Source organism: Echiichthys vipera (assembly GCF_963691815.1).
Source record: "Echiichthys vipera genome assembly, chromosome: 8".
NCBI lineage: Eukaryota > Metazoa > Chordata > Actinopteri > Perciformes > Trachinidae > Echiichthys > Echiichthys vipera.
This window is the reverse complement of record NC_139833.1, coordinates 17,256,190-17,276,908: the sequence shown is the minus strand read 5'-3', so window position 1 is coordinate 17,276,908 and position 20,719 is coordinate 17,256,190. Positions and strand designations below refer to the sequence as shown.

The following is a 20,719-nucleotide window of genomic DNA, read 5'->3' as shown; positions in this document are numbered from 1 at the left end:
CTGAACTTTTTACCTTTGCTTCTTTTAGTGCTCTTAACCAAAACTCTAAAACAGAGGAGCTGGACTCCAATTATAACCAAACATGTCAATCTGTTCTGGACTTATCTGCCCCTTTCAAATGAAAAAGAAGAATTTTAACCCACAGCCCTGTTAAAATGACTTTACACACCAACTGAAAAGAGATTGTAGTAATTAAAGTAGTTGAGTGTGTAATATGGAAATATGGAAAGACTCAATGAAGAAATATCAAAATGCAGTAAAAGAAGCAAAGAACTCATAGTTTTCCAACCTGATTTTAGAGAACCGTTCTAACCCCAGAGTTTTATTTAAGGTTTTAGACTTAGGGCGCACTCACACTGTCCGCTCGTACCGTCACCGTCACCTCCCCCTCTCAGTCCTATTTTAATAATGCAACACAAGAGACCTGCAGGGAGTTTTTACAGTTGTTTAAAGACAAGGTCAATTTTATTAGGCAACAGATCACTACCCCAGACAGCATTTTTTCCACCAGTAGAGACATTTTTACAAGTTATAGCGATGTTCAACGGGTTTTACTTTCTTTCTTATCAGACATTTTATCAGACATGAAACCAACCACGTGCAGCCTTGATTTTATTCCTACTAAATTATTATTTTAGAGGTTTATAACACAGTTGGACCCAGTATTTTATCCATTGTAAATAGTTCTTTAACCCATGGTGTTTTCCCCTGTTTTTAACAATGCTGCAGTCCAACCTCTTTTAAAGAAAGCCAACCTAGACCCCATTGATTTAATAATTTTAGACCATTTTTCCAAACTTCCCTTTTTATCAAAAGATTTAGAAAAAGTAGTTTCCTCTCAGCTTTTATCTTTTATGGCACAAAATAGTTTATTTGAGAAATTTCAATCTGATTTTAGAGATTTATACAGTACTGAAACTGCCCTCCTCAAAGTAACAAATGACCTGCTTTTAACTATAGACAGAGGAGAGAGTGCTGTTTTAATTGTTTTAGACTTAAGTGCCGCCTTTGATACAATAGATCACAACTTTTTAATTAACCATCTTGAGTCCTGGGTTGGTATCAGGGACACTGCACTTGGTTGGTTTTGTTCTTACCTTTTACCAAAATCAAAAATATTCTATCACATTCAGACCTGGAAAAAGTACGCCCTCATATTCTCCCGCTTAGATTACTGTAGCTCCCTCCTAACTGACATCAATAACAAATCACTCTCCAGCAGGTTTTAACTCAGCAGCCAGGCTTCTCAGTTAACAGACGGCATCACATCACTCCAATTTTAGCTTCACTCCAATGGCTCCCTGTACATTTTAGAATTGATTTTAAGATTATACTGATCAATTTTAAGGCTCGTCAAGGTCTAGCCCCAGAATACATTTTAGACATGCTGACCCCTTAGATTCCTAGATCCGCGGGCGGGTCTCTTTTAACGGTTCCAAGGCTCAAAACCAAAGGTGACTGAGCCTACTCTGTCAGAGCGCCTTGGCTTTGGAACAACCTGCCCGCGGAGACAAGGCTTGCAGAATCAGTATCCTCTTTTAAATCACTTCTTAAAACTCCCTTTTATCCCTTTATCTCATTGTTCTTCTTTCTTTGCGAGCACCTTAAATTAATTAACTAACAAGCTAATAATATTTCCTTTGTCCTCTGTACACTTTTATACAATGATGTGTAATTTATGGTTATTTTCTACCTCACTGGATTTTACTATTATTATTACTTGTTTTGTTTGTATTGTATTTGTGTGTGTATTTTGATTTTTGCTATGTCAAAGTACTTTGTTAACTGCTGTTTTTTTTGTCAGGGGGTATGTGGGAATATTGTAGCTCAACTCATTTAAAAAATATACATTATGGTTAATGTACAGCAATGTATCATATTCTATAAGATCATTGTATGTTTGTAGCATTGCTGCACTGTGAGAAACACACATCTCTAGAAAATCAACCTATGAGCTCAGAAAAACAGCCGTTTTCAGCTTTCTGGCCATGCATTTTCCCATTGATGGGTTTTTAAAGAGTTTAATTAGCTTAAGAGGAAGGATAATTTTTAACACACAAAGAAACACTTCGTCATCCATTTTTATTTAAAAAAATCTAATTCAAAATACAAGATACATGTTTTTCACCATTCCTTTCTTGTGGTTGTTGTGAAAGGGTTAAGGAATAATGGAAGTTTTGTAAACCATATCACTGCTAGAGACATAATTAGCTCATAGTTACAGTATTGGTGTTTATAATGCTAAAACATGTGTTTTTTACAAGCAATTGTATAAACAATGATTTGCTATGTACAGTTAGAGCATTTTCATGGCTAACCTCACAACACAACTTCACTAAGTGACGCGTCTTTGCTTCAACAGGTGGCCACAGACTTTTTGTAAGTGTGAGAGCAAGAAAACCTCCTCCAAGACGTTCAGGATGGATTAATGAACTTTGAAATCTAGGCCCATGAACATATACAGCGGTGGATTCAAGTGACTATAAAGAAAGTAATGGCTGTTTTCTATAGGAGCTTGTGGTGACATGGTCAAATGTTTCACTTTGATTGAAAGCTGGTGATAAACTTGTCAAGAATATCTATACACAATCACAAATGACTGAGTGGGTTCATGAAGACAGCACAGAAATTTAATAAGAGTGGAACGGACATTGAACTGTTTGCTGTGGACATTTGACTAGTTCAAAAGAAAATGGCGCTCAGCACTTTTACAGTTATTTGCAATGGCATACATAAAAATGGCCGACGCTCTGAACATCCTGCTATTTTGATTCAAAGGGGAATGTCTGTTCTGCTCTCATGTTTGTGTTGATAATAATAATAATAATAATAATAATAATAATAGGAAATAACACCCTAAAAAACAAGCAATCCAAAAACAATCAAATCAAGACCAAGACCTAAATACAGCAGCTCATTTCGGATCATAATGAGCTTATAACAACAATATAGAAATATTTGATGGGCTTACATTAGAAATAAACATGTCAGGGTGATTTCCCGTGTGAAAATAACTACAGACCAAAGAGGAAATTACAATGCAAGACCTATACATCCAAAATGGTGAAAAAAAACCAAGAGGTGGTTTGTGTGGCGATCAACATTGTACCCTACAGTATTTTTCTCACGTCTTGATGACAGAGGAAGTTGGGTTCAGTTGGGCGTGAGGGGGAAGCTAACTGTAGTTGGGGATGATGCTATGCAAAGTGAACTCGCCTGTTCGTGCACTGGTTCATAAATGATATTTCATACTGTAGATTCTATATTCAGTCAGATTTTTGTTCCATAAATCCTTATCAGTCTTTTCAGCAGTCAGTCTACGATAATGTACAGCAAGAAAGCCAAAATGTTGTGTGCCAAACTACTGTTCCCATTATTTCATTTAGGTTTTTGGATGCCGTTTGTACAGTTTCAGTATTTCTTTCCTCATGTCACGGACAGTCTTAAACTTCAGTATTAAGAGCTGTCATCTCTTTGCTCTGACTGGTGTTCACTGACTTGGTGTGGGAGTAAGAGGGGGACGCCTCTTCTTTGAAGGCAGTCTCTAATGCATTCAGGATGGATCGGACTTTATCTTTAAAATCTTGGCCCATGAACACATACAGCAGTGGATTTAGGCAACTGTTTAAAAAAGCCAGATTGGTTGCTATGGGGACACCAATAGTGGTGACATAGTTTAGTGATTCACTTTGATGCATGTAACTCATCAACTCAATTAGAGCCATGATATGATAAGGAGCCCAGCACAGGAAAAACGTGGTGATCACTGCAGCGATGATCTTAAAGGGGCGACTTGACTGACTGGCCAGGGTGCGGTTTCTCCTGAGACGATGGATTATCACAGCATAACAGGAGACAATGACAGTGAAGGGGACAACAAATCCCAGGAGGAAGCGGGTGATGGTCATGGCCTGATGCCGAAACTGTCGCAGCTGATTCACAGACGGTGTTTCATAGTCATCAGAGAGGGCAAAATTGTTGAAGCAGATGATGATGTCCTCATTGTTGTATGATGGTCCGGTGTCTCTGAAGATGAAGTATGGAGCGCTGAGAATCAGAGCCAGTGCCCAAACACCCAGACTCACACAGGACGCCTTACGTACACTTCTGTGGTTCTGGGCCCAGACGGGCCAAACCACAGACACACATCTGTCCACACTGATCACCACCAGAATGTAGACACTGGCAAACATGTTCACAAAATTGACAGTGGTGCTGAGTTTACACATGAACTTGCCGAAAGGCCAGTGGAAATCCAAAGCCAGATACGCCACACTCAGGGGCAAAAATGCTGTGAAGAGGAAGTCGGCCACAGCAAGGTTGAGGAACCAAACGGTGTTCACTGTTTTCTTCATCTTGAACCCGGTCACCCAGATAACCACTCCATTCCCGAGCACACCGAGTACAAAAGCCAGGCAGTAAACAGTAAGAGACATGATGTGGAGAGAGTGTCTCAGCTTAGCGTACGTGTCGATATTTACAGAGACATTATTTACAGAAACAGCTGTTGTGTTGCTGTGATAGGAAGGCGTAGCATTCATCTCCATCATCACTTACACCCTGCAATGACAACAGGAAGAAACAATACAAAATTTTTGTATTTTTCCTCATAAATATCAACAACACTCCTGAATGATATAGTGATGCATGCCTAATCTTTTGATGTATATGTAGCACACAGAGCACAACACGTATATATATATATATATATATATATATATATATATATATATATATATATATATATACAAATATATGTTGAACTAAATTTCTCCATCTCTGTCTTGAGACCTAAATGTTAATTTTTTCCCTATTTTTTCTATAACCCATTATTCAAGGGAGAAACTTTCCAAATATTTGTCATTAAACCAATGACACTAAATATCATAGTTCTCCAAAAGCAATGGTGTCCCGCTGCTGAGATGTGACTTAAACTTTATAATACTATGGCAATTTCTGTCCCAAGTTGTAACTTCATTATGACATTGTGCATTAATTCATGCATTAAACCATCTTGAGTCACATGCATTAGTTCTGTGCATGTGTGTGTGTGTGTGTGTGTGTGTGTGTGTGTGTGTGTGTGTGTGTGTGTGTGTGTGTGTGTGTGTTCTTTTGGCTTATAAAATGTTACCCTTTTCAGTATATATTGTACCAAAAGTTAAGACAAAGCTACATGACTAAATGATATGAATCAATGCCTTAGTTGTTAAATTCCAAGGAGTTTGTCAGAGTAGCCAGTCAACATCAGATGCTTGTATTGTCTTTTTTTTTTTTTTTTTAAATCTATTAACCTTGCCCAAATTCAAAATGTAGTATGACAGAAGTAGGCCTACCTTTCTCAAAGTTTCTCAGTCAGATGAGGATGTGTCTGCAGCAAGCAACTCTCATCTCAACTTATAAAGGTGCCCATGAAATATGTGACATCACAAGGCTGGACCGCATGTAACACTCCTCCTACATGTTTGTTTATCTTGTAATGTTTCTTATAACAAATTCCACTCCTGATGCAAGTTTCAGACACTTTAAAGTCTACTTTTCACCTTTTAAAACTATTATTATTAAAATATTATTATGATTAATTGGGATTCTTAAATATTTATTTTTTTGTGACAAAGACACAGCAGGATCTGTAATGCCATGTTTGGCTCTTTATTAAGTAATTGTTGGATTAAGTAATCCTCTCGTTTACGCTATAGGTTTAGGTACAGTACAAACATTCATTGTGCCTCCTGGGAGGGCTGTAGGATTCAAGAAATACCAAGGTCATTCAAGTCCCCCCTAAAAAGAAAAGAAGACCAAAAAGAAATGCAGGAGCCATCTTTACTCCTATGTATATTTGGGTTCATTTGTATTTACATCCCTGACCACCAGGCGGAGCATATCCTTCTTTTGAGATAAAGGATGGATGTGCAGCCTGATGTGATCAGTGTAGTCACATTGAGTTGTCGCTGCTTTGTGAGAGAGGCTTACAGTTTTAACCATGTCCCAGCAGTGTATGCCCAATTTTCTGGTTTGTAGGCAACATTTGTTTCATTTCATGTGAGAAGGAAACAAAAGGACTCAATGGAATCAGTCGTTGAGCTGTAAACAAGCTGTTCAGTAATATTTTCTGTCAACTTTATTTTCCAGCATGAGGGACTAAACCTGCAATCCTGCAATGCTGTTAGAGGCAACCACACAATTACTGAAATGGTTAACACTTCATTTATTTAATTGGCTACATTTCCCTCCTGATATTAAATAAAGATTCATAAAATTTATGAATTTCCGTAAAAGTAGTCTAATTTAAATATACCAATAAAATTCCCACCATGTCTTTAGATATAGAAGAATGCTAAAGCCCTGGAATCCCATAAAGAACATTGAGGACATAATCTCAATGTCTTTTGTGTTAGCTGCCTTACTTACCTGTAAACTATGATGCTGAATTTCCTTCTAAGACTTTGTTGTTGTCTTCAAATGCCACATTATAGTGTGTCTGTCTTCTGGGGAAATCATCATTCATCATTCATCTTCAACCGCTTATCCCGGGGTCGGGGTCGCGGGGGGTGCTGGAGCCAATCCCAGCTGACATCGGGCGTGAGGCGAGGTACACCCTGGACAGGACGCCAGTCTATCACAGGGCACATAGAGACGAACAGAGACAGACAACCATTCACACCTACGGGCAATTTTAGAGTCATCAATTAACCTCACACGTGAAATCCTAAAGAGAAATCCCAAATGTACCCAAACAATAAAATGCATACATAGTGGGCTGTTGACATGACTACCTGAGAAAGAGAGCAGCTAAGTTCTCATGTCCATCAATGATCCTCCTGCAAACTATTTTTGCCCATGTAAATGATTCCCTGCAAGCAAAATAGATCTAAAGTAAGATTTCTTTCAAACATATAATTAGATTTTATAATCATTTCACAGGTCGAGGTGCATCTTCAATCCTGGCAGCAACCTGTTTCACACTCTTAGTTCATAGTAACAGAGGTATTTATTACTTGAAAACATATCTGCTATTTTTAATACTTGTGTGAAAATTGTTTGTGATGTACATTTACAGTAGCTATTTGTTTATTCATATCCTGGATAGCCTCACATCACAGTTACACTAACTGACTTCTCTTTGCTTCGAAAGGTGATCATAGAGTTTTGGTAAGTGTGAGAGCAAAAGTCCTCTTCCTGGAAGGCAGACTCCAAAACATTTAATATGGATTTATGAACGTCTCTGAAATCTTGGCCCGTGAACACATACAGCGGGGGGTTCAGGCAACTGTTGAGAAAGGCTATGCTGTTTGCGATGGTGATTCCAATAGTGGTGACATGATTTAATGTTTCGCTTGCATGATTAGCCATGTGATTTACCAACTCAATTAGAGCCATGATATGATAAGGAGCCCAGCACAGGAAAAACGTGGTGATCACTGCAGGTCACAGGTGTGATTAAAACAGTACCTGTCTTGAAGTTCATCAGTTTGATGAAAATGTGCCTGCAACAGCACTAACCCTGGTCAATCTCTGACAAGATATTGAAAGCTCATGATAAGACTAATGATATATGTGCAATGTCAGTGTCACATCGAGGCAGGACCACGTGTAGCACGCAGTAATTCATAAAAATCATAATTTTTAAAACATCTTATGGATAATTCCAGTTTTATTGCTAGTCCACATTTTAAAATTATTTTTTATTAACAATAATTGCTGTTTATTTATATAATTAATTTGTTTAACCCCATTTGTCATTAATTCAGGGATGCCAAGCAGTTTCTTTTTAAAATAGTAGTGCCTATGTTGACATATCTCTCCAACCAAAATAGATCTGATGTGAGAATATAACCTGGTCTGATATAGTGTTATAATCATTATTAGTATTATGGGAATTTACCAAGTCTAGTTTATCTACATATGTTCCTTCCTGTCAGCATTTACACTAATCAGACTTCCTCTGACAGGAACAGTATGACATGCAGCAGATATCTTTAGTTTATAAACCACTATGTCAATGATGAAATACACAACAGTATGGCCTTGGCTGAAACATTCCCACAATTCACTCACAGTTCTGAATTTCTCCTCTTTTTAATTGAGCAGTGATGGAGGATTAAAGAACACTGTTCACGGAGACAATTACGTTGGTCACAAAACTAACCCAACTGAGATTACCAGAAAACTATCTTCTCCAGATGTAACAGCTACTGGCAATAACTGACACTGGCCCAAAGATCCTCCTCAAAATATTCAAAGAAGATCATGACTGACTAATGAGTTACCCACTTTCCTGACTATGCTCATGCATGAAAACAAGACTGAAGCACACTAATGCATTTTCAATCTTTATTAGCACAGATCACTTTGCACTGTTAAGGGCTGGATATTAATCAGTGAGCTGCAGTCTTTATTTCATTCTGTCACTGGTCTGCAGCACATTGCATGGAGAATCTCTTCTGATCTGGTCTATACTTAAATATGTAAAACAGTTCCCTCTGCTGGTCAATTTTATGAAGACATTGATGAAATGCTATAATTAGCAATTAAAAAGACTATAAAAAACCAAAAAGTATATCCTGAATCTATAGTAGGCTATCCATCCAAGTGTGATACTAGAGAAACAGATTTCAGGCAAAATTCTTTTCGTGAAATGATTTTGTGGGTGGAAAACATGAAGTCCAAATAATATTTCAATAATGGCAAATAATAATAGAAAGACAAATTACAATAATAATAACAATAGCAATCATCATCATCATCATCATCATCATCATCATCATCATCATCATCATCATCATCATCATCATCATCATCATCATCATTATGATTAAAACATCAAGCCAAATACATTAGTTTAACCTTTAATAGACAGGTTGCTATATATCACAATATTCATACCCAAAGTCTTACAAACAGAATGGGGCCATTCCATTGTCTGTGTTATCTGTTAAGTCAAATGTATTGATTAGACTCTATTAGCCTTTCCTTACGTTAAAAAAAAAAGTGTATCAAACCAGCAGTCCATATTCAGGTGATTCACTTTCTATGGCGGTCTACATGGAAATGCAACAATGTATAGCCATGTCATCCAGGTGCTCAGTACACTATAAGAAACATACATTTCAGGGTGATTTGTTGCCTTTTGAACGCACTGGTCCAATCTGAAGTGATGTTTTCAAAACACTCACAAGATATTACTGTAACACATACAACACATGCAAATATTTTTATCAAACAACACAGCTTGTGTTCAAATGAATATATAATTTCCATCTATCATGACAAACCAGACAACAAATTAGAAAATACAGACATCAACATGAACTGGTTCAACCTTAGTTTGAGCACTATGTCTGTGTTTGTTGATATTTTACCCAGTTATATTATGTTCCAAAAAAGGCAAGAAAACACATGACAGCATTAATTGTATTCTTCTTCCAAAAGAAGATATTACTAGAGATAACAAACCCTGCTGCACTTTGTACCCTTTACACTTTTTTCAGATGCCCTGTTGAATACTGTTTAAAAAGAACAAACAAAAAGGGACATTTAAACGTTTTATTCATTCATATGTACAGGTGTTTCCATAAGACCTAAGCACCCCGACAAGACACATTCATTCATGATGCTACATCTTTTGTACTGCATTATCTCTTCACCAAATAGCGAATATGGAATTCCACCCAAATTTTAAAAAGTCTATTTAAATTTCTTTTTTTAAAATTGCCCTGCATCAGATTTTATTTGTTATCCTTTTGCCTGGACCAGGAGAGCCGTAAACTAGGTTTCTGATCTAGAGTCTTGTTTCCATCCTTTTAAAAATAAAACTTAAGAAAACGTATGGGTGGAAATATCTACAAAATAAAACAAACAGCTGAAATACTCAGAACTTCACATTTGGTTAATTTGTTCTTGACTGACTGCTGCAAAGGAGTTTCACACAGGTGAATTGGAGATGAATAATTATGCAAGTAATTTCAGTTGTGAATACATTTTTTTCTTTTGTTTAACACAGTCAATCCAATAGAGTTTTGTATCCTTCTATGAGATCTGTGTTCATTTTTTGAAAAAGTGTGTGAAAATGTCTGAAACCAATGAAAAAGTATTAACACATTTGCAAGAGAAGACGTCTGCTGTGCTTAGAATGTGATGATGAAGATTAAGTTGATCCCAGTTTTATTAAGGTGTCTTAGCAATCGAGAAAAACAAAGACCTAAATCCAAAAATTGTACAGGTATTAACAACTGGGGCTTGAATTGTTTGCATGTTTTCTTCTCAGTCACATACAGGCGAGGAAATTATCTTAAAATCTGTTTCGTAGGTGAAAAACCCCCATCTGTTCTTAGTAGTTTTTTGTAATATCATGTGATTACTATTTTGAAATAACTGCTGTGCTCTCTTGGTCAGGAAATGGCATTTTACAATCACCATGACATTCAAAAGCAGAATAACAGAACTGCGTAGATTTCTTTTAGCCATTTTCTCTGATAAAAAACATTCTTCTACCACCTTATTCAAAAAGGTTTAGTTCACAAAAGGCATCATAACATTGTACAATATTACCATCAGTTTCTTCCATCACATTGTTAATACTGTAGGCGTGGTTAAGGGACAGTAGTCTTTGATACCTGATCTGTTAGCCAACAGTGACACATGATGAAATTAGGTTGAAATGCTTCAATCTGATAGAATGTCTACAGCTCGCCTTGAAGGACCTTATGTAAAGACAAAAGCAAAAGAAGGAATTTGATATATAAATGTAACATTTGTGTCGAAATGATTTGCTATGTACACTTTCAGTTGTTGTCAGGGACAACCTTACACTTCAGTATTAAGAGCTGACATGGCATTGCTCTGACTGGTGTCCACTGACTTTGTGTGAGAGCCAGAAACCTCTTCCTGGAAGGCAGTCTCTAATGCATTAAGGAGAGATTTGCGGACTTTATCCTTAAAATCTTGGCCCATAAACACATACAGCAGTGGGTTCAGGCAACTGTTGATAAAGGCCAGACTGGTTGCTATGGGAACACCAATAGTGGTGACATAGTTTAGTGATTCACTTCGATGCATGTAACTCATCAAGTCAATTAGAGCCATGATGTGAAAGGGAGCCCAGCACAGGAAAAACGTGGTGATCACTGCAGCGATGATCTTAAAGGGGCGACTTGACTGACTGGCCAGGGTGCGGTTTCTTCTGATACGATGGATTATCACAGCATAACAGGAGACAATGACAGTGAAGGGGACAACAAATCCCAGGAGGAAGCGGGTGATGGTCATGGCCTGAAAACGAAACAGTCCCAGCTGATTCACAGACGGTGTTTTATTGTCATCAGAGAGGGCAAAGTTGTTGAAGCAGTTGATGATGTCTTCATGGAGATATGATGGTCCAGTGTCTCTGAAAACAAAGTATGGAGCGCTGAGAATCAGAGCCAGTGCCCAAACACCCAGACTCACACAGGACGCCTTGCGTACACTTCTGTGGTTCTGGGCCCAGACGGGCCAAACCACGGACACACATCTGTCCACACTGATCACCACCAGAATGTAGACACTGGCAAAGATGTTCAGAGAGCTTATAGTGCTGTTCAGTTTGCACATGAACTTGCCAAAGGGCCAGTGGAAATCCAAAGCTGTGTAGGTCACACTCAGGGGCAAAAATGCTGTGAAGAGGAAGTCGGCCACAGCAAGGTTGAGGAACCAAACGGTGTTCACTGTTTTCTTCATCTTGAACCCGGTCACCCAGATAACCACTCCATTCCCGAGCACACCAAGAACAAAGGCCAGGCAGTAAATGACAAGAGACATGATGTGGAGAGACTGTCTCAGCTCAGAGACATTATTTCCAGAAACAGCTGTTGTGTTGCTGTGATAGGAAGGCGTAGCATTCATCTCCATCATCACTTACAGACCTGCAATGACAGGAAGAAACAATATGAACTTTATTCTTCTAACATATATGTCAATAACACTCCCTCATGGTAAAATGATAGAATAGACTATATTGGTTCACAAAGGTATGACTTAGACTGCAAATTTGTGGCATATTACTTTGTCGACAGTCCAAATGGTTACTTTGTTAACTTAATTCATCATCGCTGTGTAAAACAGCAAGTCATACGTAAAAATGTTTCTCTTGTCAAATCTGAATTTCTGTCTCTTACCAATGGTGTGCCACAGGGATCCATTCGGGGCCCTGTTGTGTTCACCATTTATATAAATAAGGGTATCTTTTCTGTCTAAGTGTAAAATTAAGTTTTACACAGACAATACTGTTTTATGCAGATCTTAAAATTATACTTCGTTTTCAGAAGGCTATTTAAAAATGGATTTGAATCAGCAAAGAGATAAAAGTAATTCCCACTTCAGAAAATAAAAAAGATCCATGCAATTCTTCAGTTCCAAAGACAAAGAGTACAATAATATATGAGGTCGTCGTGATCACCAAATACACATATAATGTCAGCTGGCTTGATGAGAAATGTACATTTAAATATTATGAAGAAACCCTTGTTGATAAACTACAACTGAAGCTTGGCTTGCAGCAGCCTCCCTCTGAGCTGTGAGGGGTGTCAGACATTTACCCATCTGTCCTCAGGTTCATTACTGGTGATAATTAACATTGAATACAGAATACAGATGACTTTCTCTGCAATATTAGACACTGGAACTCATTTATCTACAAAGCCTTGTGTACACATTGTTATTTTATACCTCTCATCTGGCTTTTTCACCCACTCCAGTGATTGGTGGGACTCCAAACCAGAACCAGATTAAATAAATCTGCATGCAGTGTTAGTGATGTGGTCTCATAATCTGCGATGGAAACAAAAATCAGAACACTTCCCCTTTGCAGCTGCGGGACCTTTAAAAGAATAACAACCGTTCTCCGCCTGTTTGACTGTTTTCATTAACCCTGAACCTTGCTTTCTGTCAGTTTTCTGTCTTATTTGTAGAGTTGTTATTTTGTCTCGTTATATTCTAACAAAATGTTTAACAGGGCATTGCCACTGGGGTAAAATAATCATTTTGACACATGCATAAAAGAGGATTTTGATGACCAAAACCCTTTAAGTTTGACGAACTGTTTTCATTTTGACTAATTGTGTTTTCTTTTATTGACCCACAAAAGCAGCAATCTCTCTGAAATAAAGCAGTTTAATTAACCGTATTAATTTGAATTAACTTCTTTATTAGGTTTTAAATCCAGGGAGGTCTCTATACCTAAAATAAGACCATTTTATTTCCACATTTCCTTTTTACAACCTTGTTGCATTAATCTAGCATGAACATGATACAATTGTAAGAATAAAAACAGCTAAAATACATTACCTTTCTTAAAGCTCTCCAGTTGGCTGAGGATGGATCAGTGGCATAAAATTGACTGGTTAATAAATGATCTGTGGTTCGTAATGTGATGCCAACGCCCACGCTGAGGCGGAGCCAAAGGCAGCACTCAACAACAAACAAATCCTGACGTCAATTACATCTTTTGTATACATTTACATTTAAACTATTCTAACATTGTAATCGAAACATATTTTCTTAATTTTAAAACAAAAATGTGTCAGTATTGATATGAGTTACATAATGCATATGTAGATACAGAATTTATCTTATAACATCATCTGAAACATTGTCAGTGTCAGGGCCGTTGCACAAGTTATCATCAGTTCTTTCCTGTCCGTATCCTGTTTTGTAATTCATTGCAGTTGGCTATTACTAAAAAATGGAGAAATAAGTTTGAGAAAACAAAATGTTTCCACAAACTGGCAAAACATTAATACCACTCAAAAACCCAATTCCAAATGCCATGCAGTAAAACGTACCCCATAAGGTCTCTGTCTTCCTAAAGTTTATTTCTTTAAATTTTGTTTGGTGGCCCCATGAAGAGCATACCCATCCAATCTATAGAAAAATAATTTACCTAACACATTTGTTTAACTACAGTGCTGGTCGTTGAAAAGCTATTGCTAAGTAAGCAATGAAAGGAGAACATTTTCTTGTTACCTAAATTAGACAGCTGATGAGGCAATGTTTGAAAAAAAAAATACAGTAATATCGATAATCAATGCTCATTTTAATGTAGATAAATAATCAAAAATAATTACAATTGGGCAAGAATTCTGTAAAATAATATACAAATTCAAGAGTTACTGTAATAAAACAGTTTAGAATGAAAACACTCTACACATGTAACATTTTTCCAGTGAAGTAAATTACACCTATACTGATGTGGTCACTGTCATATGCACAATTTTGTCTTACACACACAAGATTAGTGGCTGTATTGAGTTGGATGTTACAGGGGAATTAACCTGTGAATACTGTCTGTGATGTTTCCAATCATAGAACTCATATCTACCAAACTGTAACAGGTGAAATGTTTTAATCTCACATAATGTATAAAGATCACCTTGAGGGGCATAAAAAAAAAAAAAGCTAACAAAAAGCTATTTGCTCTTAACAGCTATATTTGCTATCCACAGTTACTGTACAGTATTTGTATATCCAATACATGGACTTCCCTATACCTCGGCCTTTAGCTCTTTTAGGAACAGACTGAAAGCAGATTGGAACGGCACGGATCTCTTATTTGCTCTGTATGATTAAAAACATTCCACCACCACCTTATTCAACACGCTTTATATCACAAAAGGCATCATAAGTTATTTTACAATATTGTAAAGACAACAAAACATTTGTGTCAAAATGATTTGCTATGTACATTTTCAGTATTCGTTTCTTTATGTCACGGACAACCTTACAATTCAGTATTAAGAGATGACATGTCCTTGCTCCGACTGGTGTCCGACTTTGTGTGAGAGCCAGAAACCTGTTCCAAAACATCCAGGATGGATTTGTGGAGTTTATTCTTGAAATCTTGGTCCATGAACACATACAGCAGTGGGTTGAGGCAACTGCTAAGAAAGGACATGGCGATGGTTATAGGGATTCCAATAGTGGTGACAAAGTATAATGTTTCACTATCATTAGTGAAACTCACTAACTCAATCAGCGCCATGATATGATAAGGAGCCCAGCACAGGAAAAAAGTGATGATAACTACAGCAATGATCCTAAACGCGCGACGTGACTGGCTGGCCATGGTGCTGTTTCTTCTGATACGATGGATTATCACAGCATAACAGGAGACAATGACAGTGAAGGGGACAACAAATCCCAGGAGGCAGCGGGTGATGGTCATGGCCTGATAACGAAACTGTCCCAGCTGATACACAGACGGTGTTTCATAGTCATCAGAGAGGGAAAAGTTGTTGAAGCAGTAGATGATGTCTCCATTGATGGATGCTGTGTCTTTGAAGATGAAGTATGGAACGCTGAGAATCAGAGCCAGTGCCCAAACACCCAGACTCAAACAGGACGCCTTACGTACACTTCTGTGGTTCCGGGTCCAGACGGGCCAAACCACAGACACACATCTGTCCACACTGATCACCACCAGAATATAGACACTGGCAAAGATGCTTAGGGAGCTTATAGTGCTGTTCAGTTTGCACATGAACTTGCCAAAGGGCCAGTGGAAATCCAAAGCTTTGCAGGTCACACTCAGGGACAGAAATGCTGTGAAGAGGAAGCTGGCCACAGCAAGGTTGAGGAACCAAACGGCGTTTACTGTTTTCTTCATCTTGAACCCGGTCACCCAGATAACCACTCCATTCCCGAGCACGCCGAGAACAAAGGCCAGGCAGTAAACAATAAGAGACATGATGTTGAGAGACTGTCTAAGCTCAGCATACTCATCCATATACTCATAATCAATGTCTTCATACAAAGAGAAATTTTCATCAGTGGCATCTGTAGTATTGATGTGGTAGAAGGGGGTAGCATTCATTTCAGTCATTGTCTTGAGACCTGCAATGACAACATGAAGAAACAGTCATATACTCACAATGGTTAACTACAGTATGACTGATGAAATAAATGCAAGATGAATTCCTGTCACTCACCATTAACATATGATCAAGTCAGTGACTTTATGTGATTAATTCATACTTAAGAGATCACAAAATAAGAATGTTTCATTCAGTTACTTCATACATGAATTGATATGTGAACAAATCAGCTGGATTCCAGTTATATAAAAGTAAACTTCAGACATGCATAATATACTCAGCCTCGTACTCTCATAGGAATATGAAGTTTCTTTTTTAAATCAAACTGGTTGTTAGAGGACAATAGTCACGCTACATTTTACTGCATGACCCAGTGATATCTATGTAATAATCTTTTTGGTTTTCCTTTGAATAACCTTGTCAGAATGCCTAAAAGTATTAAATTCAAAGAAAAACAAAGGTAACGAACCTTTCTCAAAACGTTCCAGTCAGCTGACGACAATTCTGCAGCAAAAGTAATGAATTCCAAAGACAAATATGTAATCTGTGGGTAGTAGACGTCACAACCCATGTGATGGCAAAGTCTCAAATAGCACTTCCAAGATAAAACTTTTTATCTCCGGAAGTTTATTACACACACCATATCTGTCTTCATTAATGAGCTAATAATGCAAAAATTACACACTACACTCTTTGGAGCTACACTTTTGCCCTATATACCTACAGTTTATACGTTTTCTGACATGATTAGAGAAGACATTCTGACATTAGTTATTTCATGTCTGCATCCTGTTTTTTTTTACTCTGAACTGCGCTCTCATCTCTTACTGCAATGCGGTTGTTCATTAGGATTACATTACTCAGAAGTGCTTTCTCATGTAAGTTTGAGCAATCATACCACAAAATGGTTCCACAAACAGAACTGACATCACTTTACTTCTAGGTCTACTACTACTGCTGCTTCTATACTACTACCACCACTTCTCAAGTAATAATAATAAATATAATAATAATAATAATAATATTTATAACGTTAAAGATATTGGCTACTTTTTTATTTATGTTACATCGGATAAGTTGTGTTTACAGTATGACATATACGTCCCTCTTTCTGTGGCTACAAGAGAAAAAGATTCCAGGCACAGTGTTTTGTGAACTTATGTGGCGATTAAGATGCACATTGATGAGTTGAAAGACAGTCAGAATAATATTCTAATAATGGTAATAACACAAACCACAATAACAGTTATCATCATTGTCATCATTTATTGATATAGTTGGCCACTAGGGCTAAAGAAAAACAATAGAATTATCATTTACATTGTTTACATTAGAATACATCACAGAGGTTCATGTTAAATCACAATATGCCACATGACCAAAGTCAGACAATACTTAGAATAAGCGTCCCCTTCCAGTTTTTCCTCTTGATTAGTCGATTGACAACTAAAATGTATTTTTTGGGGCCAAATGATCACTCTTTACACACACACACACACACACACACACACACACACGCGCATACACGCACACACACACACACATACACACACACACAAAATGACGAACCAAGCCAAATGTACAATGCAGCAGCTACTAAGAATAATAATCTCATAGACACTACATACATTAGCCTGAGCTAGTGCTTAATAACAATGGCAAAAAGAAACATGTTTATCAAAGCATGCAGTAAACATGTAGCACACAAAAGTTAGTGGAATCACTTCCTATGATGTTTCCACAGGATGCAGAATAAGAATGATTCATTACAGGCTGATTTCGTCAAGGAAAGTCATGAGTAAATGAGCTGATGAGAGTAATCAGGAGAAGTAGCGGCCCACTCCACTTTCACATTGAATGTACCCAAAGATGGCCTTCATGGTCAATGTCATGTGCCCAATTCTGTCATGCACACACATGTTGGGATCAGTGGCTGGGTTGAGTTGGGTGTAAGGGGCAAATTTGGAAATTTACTCTCTATAGACCTGTTTGTGCAGTGCAGGTTCAGCAACACTATTTCCCATTGTAGAGTCTTTATAATTGCTCTTTAATATGTTTGTTTGAACCTACTATATTCAATTGCAAGAAAGGCATTTGTGTTCTTTTCAAACTTGCTGTTAATATGTTATAGACATGTAAATAAAAGGAATATTGTCTACAGTCATGGCCTATAAACAACTGGGACTGGCTTCGTTTCGCTTTGTACAGGTAGGGATATACTGCCTATACTCACTAAAGTGTAGCCAAAAACAGCAGGATTGTGCAGTGAAGTGGCACCATTGTTACACAAAAGATAAATGTAGTCACTTGCTCTACAGGTTATTCAATTTGGGGACATTTGTCTGCACATGTGCATTTATGCATGTATGCTTATCCTTCCCGTTGCCCTTTGTAAAGCACTTGTACATAAATGAGCTTTATCATTAATAAAAAAATTTCACCTTTCCATCCTTTCAAAATGTCAATCAGTGAAATGCTTCAATTTCTGATAATGTATAGATATCGCCATGAGGGTTTTTGAATAAAAACAGATTATTTGTTATATACAGTTACATTTTCTATGTACAGTTACAGTATTTGGTATACATGTCATGGACGATCTTATACTTCGGCATCAGAAACAGACTTTTCTTTGCTCCGACTGGTGACCATTGAGTTTGTGTAGGTATAAGAACGAGAAACCTCTTCCTGGAAGGCGGACTCCAAAACATTCAGGATCGATTTGCGAACTTTATCCTTGAAATCTTGGCCCATGAACACGTACAGCAGTGGGTTCAGGCAACTGTTGAGAAAGGCAAGACTGGTTGCTATGGGGACTCCGATAGTGGTGACATGATCCAATGTTTCACTTGCATGATTAGCCATGTGATTTACCAACTCAATTAGAGCCATGATATGATAAGGAGCCCAGCACAGGAAAAACGTGGTGATCACTGCAGCGATGATCTTAAAGGGGCGACTTGACTGACTGGCCAGGGTGCGGTTTCTTCTGAGACGATGGATTATCACAGCATAACAGGAGACAATGACAGTGAAGGGGACAACAAATCCCAGGAGGAAGCGAGTGATGGTCATGGCCTGATGCCGAAACTGTCGCAGCTGATTCACAGACGGTGTTTCATAATCGTCAGAAAAAGCAAAGTTGTTGAAGCAGTTGATGATGTCGTCATTGTTGTATGATGGTCCAGTGTCTCTGAAGATGAAGTATGGAGCGCTGAGAATCAGAGCCAGTGCCCAAACACCCAGACTCACACAGGACGCCTTGCGTACACTTCTGTGGTTCTGGGCCCAGACGGGCCAAACCACAGACACACATCTGTCCACACTGATCACCACCAGAATGTAGACACTGGCAAACATGTTCAGAAAGCTTATAGTGCTGTTCAGTTTGCACATGAACTTGCCAAAGGGCCAGTGGAAATCCAAAGCTGTGTAGGTCACACTCAGGGGCAAAAATGCTGTGAAGAGGAAGTCGGCCACAGCAAGGTTGAGGAACCAAACTGTGTTCACTGTTTTCTTCATCTTGAATCCGGTCACCCAGATAACCACTCCATTACCGAGCACACCGAGAACAAAGGCCAGGCAGTAAACAATAAGAGACATGATGTTGAGAGACTGTCTCAGCTCAGCATGCTCGTCCTTATAATCATATTCGTCGTCATCGTCTTCATACAAAGAGCCATTTCTTCCAGTGGCATCTGTTGTATTGATGTGATAGAAAGGGGAAGCGGTCATTAGCTCCATCATTGTCTTGAGACCTGAAAAAAAACAACATAAAAATAATGTTAACCTTTTTATATTTTACCTATAGTTAATACTACATGAGATGAATGTTTTCCTAAATACTTTTCAATAAAATTTAGGATATTATCTCCACTCTTATGACAAATTATACATTCACTTATGTCAGATCCGCAAAAAGGCCCATAGAAGATGCTGTTCACACAGACAGGACTTGAATTATGGTCCCAACTACTATTTGGACCATTATAGCATCTTGTGAACCACATTAGACATTAAGACAACTCTCAACGGCGTTTTGACCAAAACTCCCCAACTTTCTACCTAGTGAGAAGCTTCGTAATAAGGCTAAAAGAAAGAAAAGTCATGCACATGCAAAAGGCGCACCAACTTTTCCACTGACTTTTTCCACACATCAGTGCACATATGAAACGGGAACAAAAATGTACAAATCTAACCACGTAAATAAACCCACTGCTGAATAACAACAAGCGTTCCCACGCTTCATCTTATATTTCACCTTTCATACTTGCACGCAGCCCAAAGTGCTTCACACAGCAAAATTGAAATCACACAAATAAAAAAAAACCCTAAAGATAAAAAAACAATAAAGACAATTCAAGCAAGACTAAAACTTAAAAAAACCAATGAATCCATAAAAAGGTTCATAAAAATCCAGTTTTTGCGCTGTATTTAGTTTACAAGCACATTTGACGACCTCTAAAACGCAGCAACTTTTGGTCCAAAGCGGTCCAAATTCCAGACTAAGATGCTTTCCAGAGCATGCAACAGTACCTACGTCCCATGCTTTTACTGTATCTGTCTTCCTGAGCTGAGGTTTCTGAGGATAACAAAGGGCTCGGTACCTTCTCCCAAAGCGCCAGTCCTGTGAGGATGTGTCGGCACCGGACGGATCTGCCTCGTCTGTGGAAATCGTGAAGTCCTGATCCCTGACTCCTTAAATATGTGACGTCATCGCTCCCATCGAGGCGGGACCTCAGGCCGCACGCACGCACCCCCCCTCCTTTGAAGACCATTAAACATCTTACACTTTCTTCTTTTTTTCTTTTTTTTATGCCTTGCACTTCAAGTAAAAAAGAAACTTATTTTACATTTTCTGAAACAAAACACAATTT

At 38.0% G+C, this 20,719-nt stretch overlaps 4 protein-coding genes across 4 annotated transcripts; all 4 read right to left on the bottom strand.

Annotated features, from left to right (window-relative positions):
- Positions 1-3,443: 3,443 nt before the first annotated feature.
- On the bottom strand, positions 3,444-4,547 carry LOC310950606 (chemerin-like receptor 1; the record flags this gene model as incomplete). The annotated part of the gene is made up of 1 exon (XM_083918511.1): positions 3,444-4,547. One exon carries the CDS (start codon positions 4,545-4,547, stop codon positions 3,444-3,446), a length of 1,104 nt encoding a protein of 367 aa, XP_083774637.1.
- Positions 4,548-10,762: 6,215 nt separating this feature from the next.
- Positions 10,763-13,336, bottom strand: LOC310950526 (chemerin-like receptor 1). Its single transcript, XM_083918379.1, has 2 exons — positions 13,318-13,336; positions 10,763-11,897 (listed from the first exon to the last, which is right to left on the bottom strand). Exon 2 carries the CDS (start codon positions 11,884-11,886, stop codon positions 10,804-10,806), a length of 1,083 nt encoding a protein of 360 aa, XP_083774505.1. The 5' UTR covers positions 11,887-11,897; positions 13,318-13,336; the 3' UTR covers positions 10,763-10,803.
- Positions 13,337-14,749: 1,413 nt separating this feature from the next.
- LOC310950605 (chemerin-like receptor 1) lies at positions 14,750-15,850 on the bottom strand (the record flags this gene model as incomplete). Its single annotated transcript, XM_083918510.1, has 1 exon — positions 14,750-15,850. The coding sequence occupies one exon, from the start codon at positions 15,848-15,850 to the stop codon at positions 14,750-14,752; it is 1,101 nt and encodes a 366-aa protein (XP_083774636.1).
- Positions 15,851-17,094: 1,244 nt separating this feature from the next.
- Positions 17,095-20,498, bottom strand: LOC310950523 (chemerin-like receptor 1). The gene is made up of 2 exons (XM_083918376.1): positions 20,450-20,498; positions 17,095-19,600 (listed from the first exon to the last, which is right to left on the bottom strand). Exon 2 carries the CDS (start codon positions 19,587-19,589, stop codon positions 18,444-18,446), a length of 1,146 nt encoding a protein of 381 aa, XP_083774502.1. The 5' UTR covers positions 19,590-19,600; positions 20,450-20,498; the 3' UTR covers positions 17,095-18,443.
- Positions 20,499-20,719: the final 221 nt, after the last annotated feature.

Bases quoted from the DNA above. Each gene is read 5' to 3' on its own strand.
- LOC310950526 (XM_083918379.1), bottom strand. From the start codon at position 11,886: ATGATGGAGATGAATGCTACGCCTTCCTATCACAGCAACACAACAGCT.
- LOC310950523 (XM_083918376.1), bottom strand. From the start codon at position 19,589: ATGATGGAGCTAATGACCGCTTCCCCTTTCTATCACATCAATACAACA.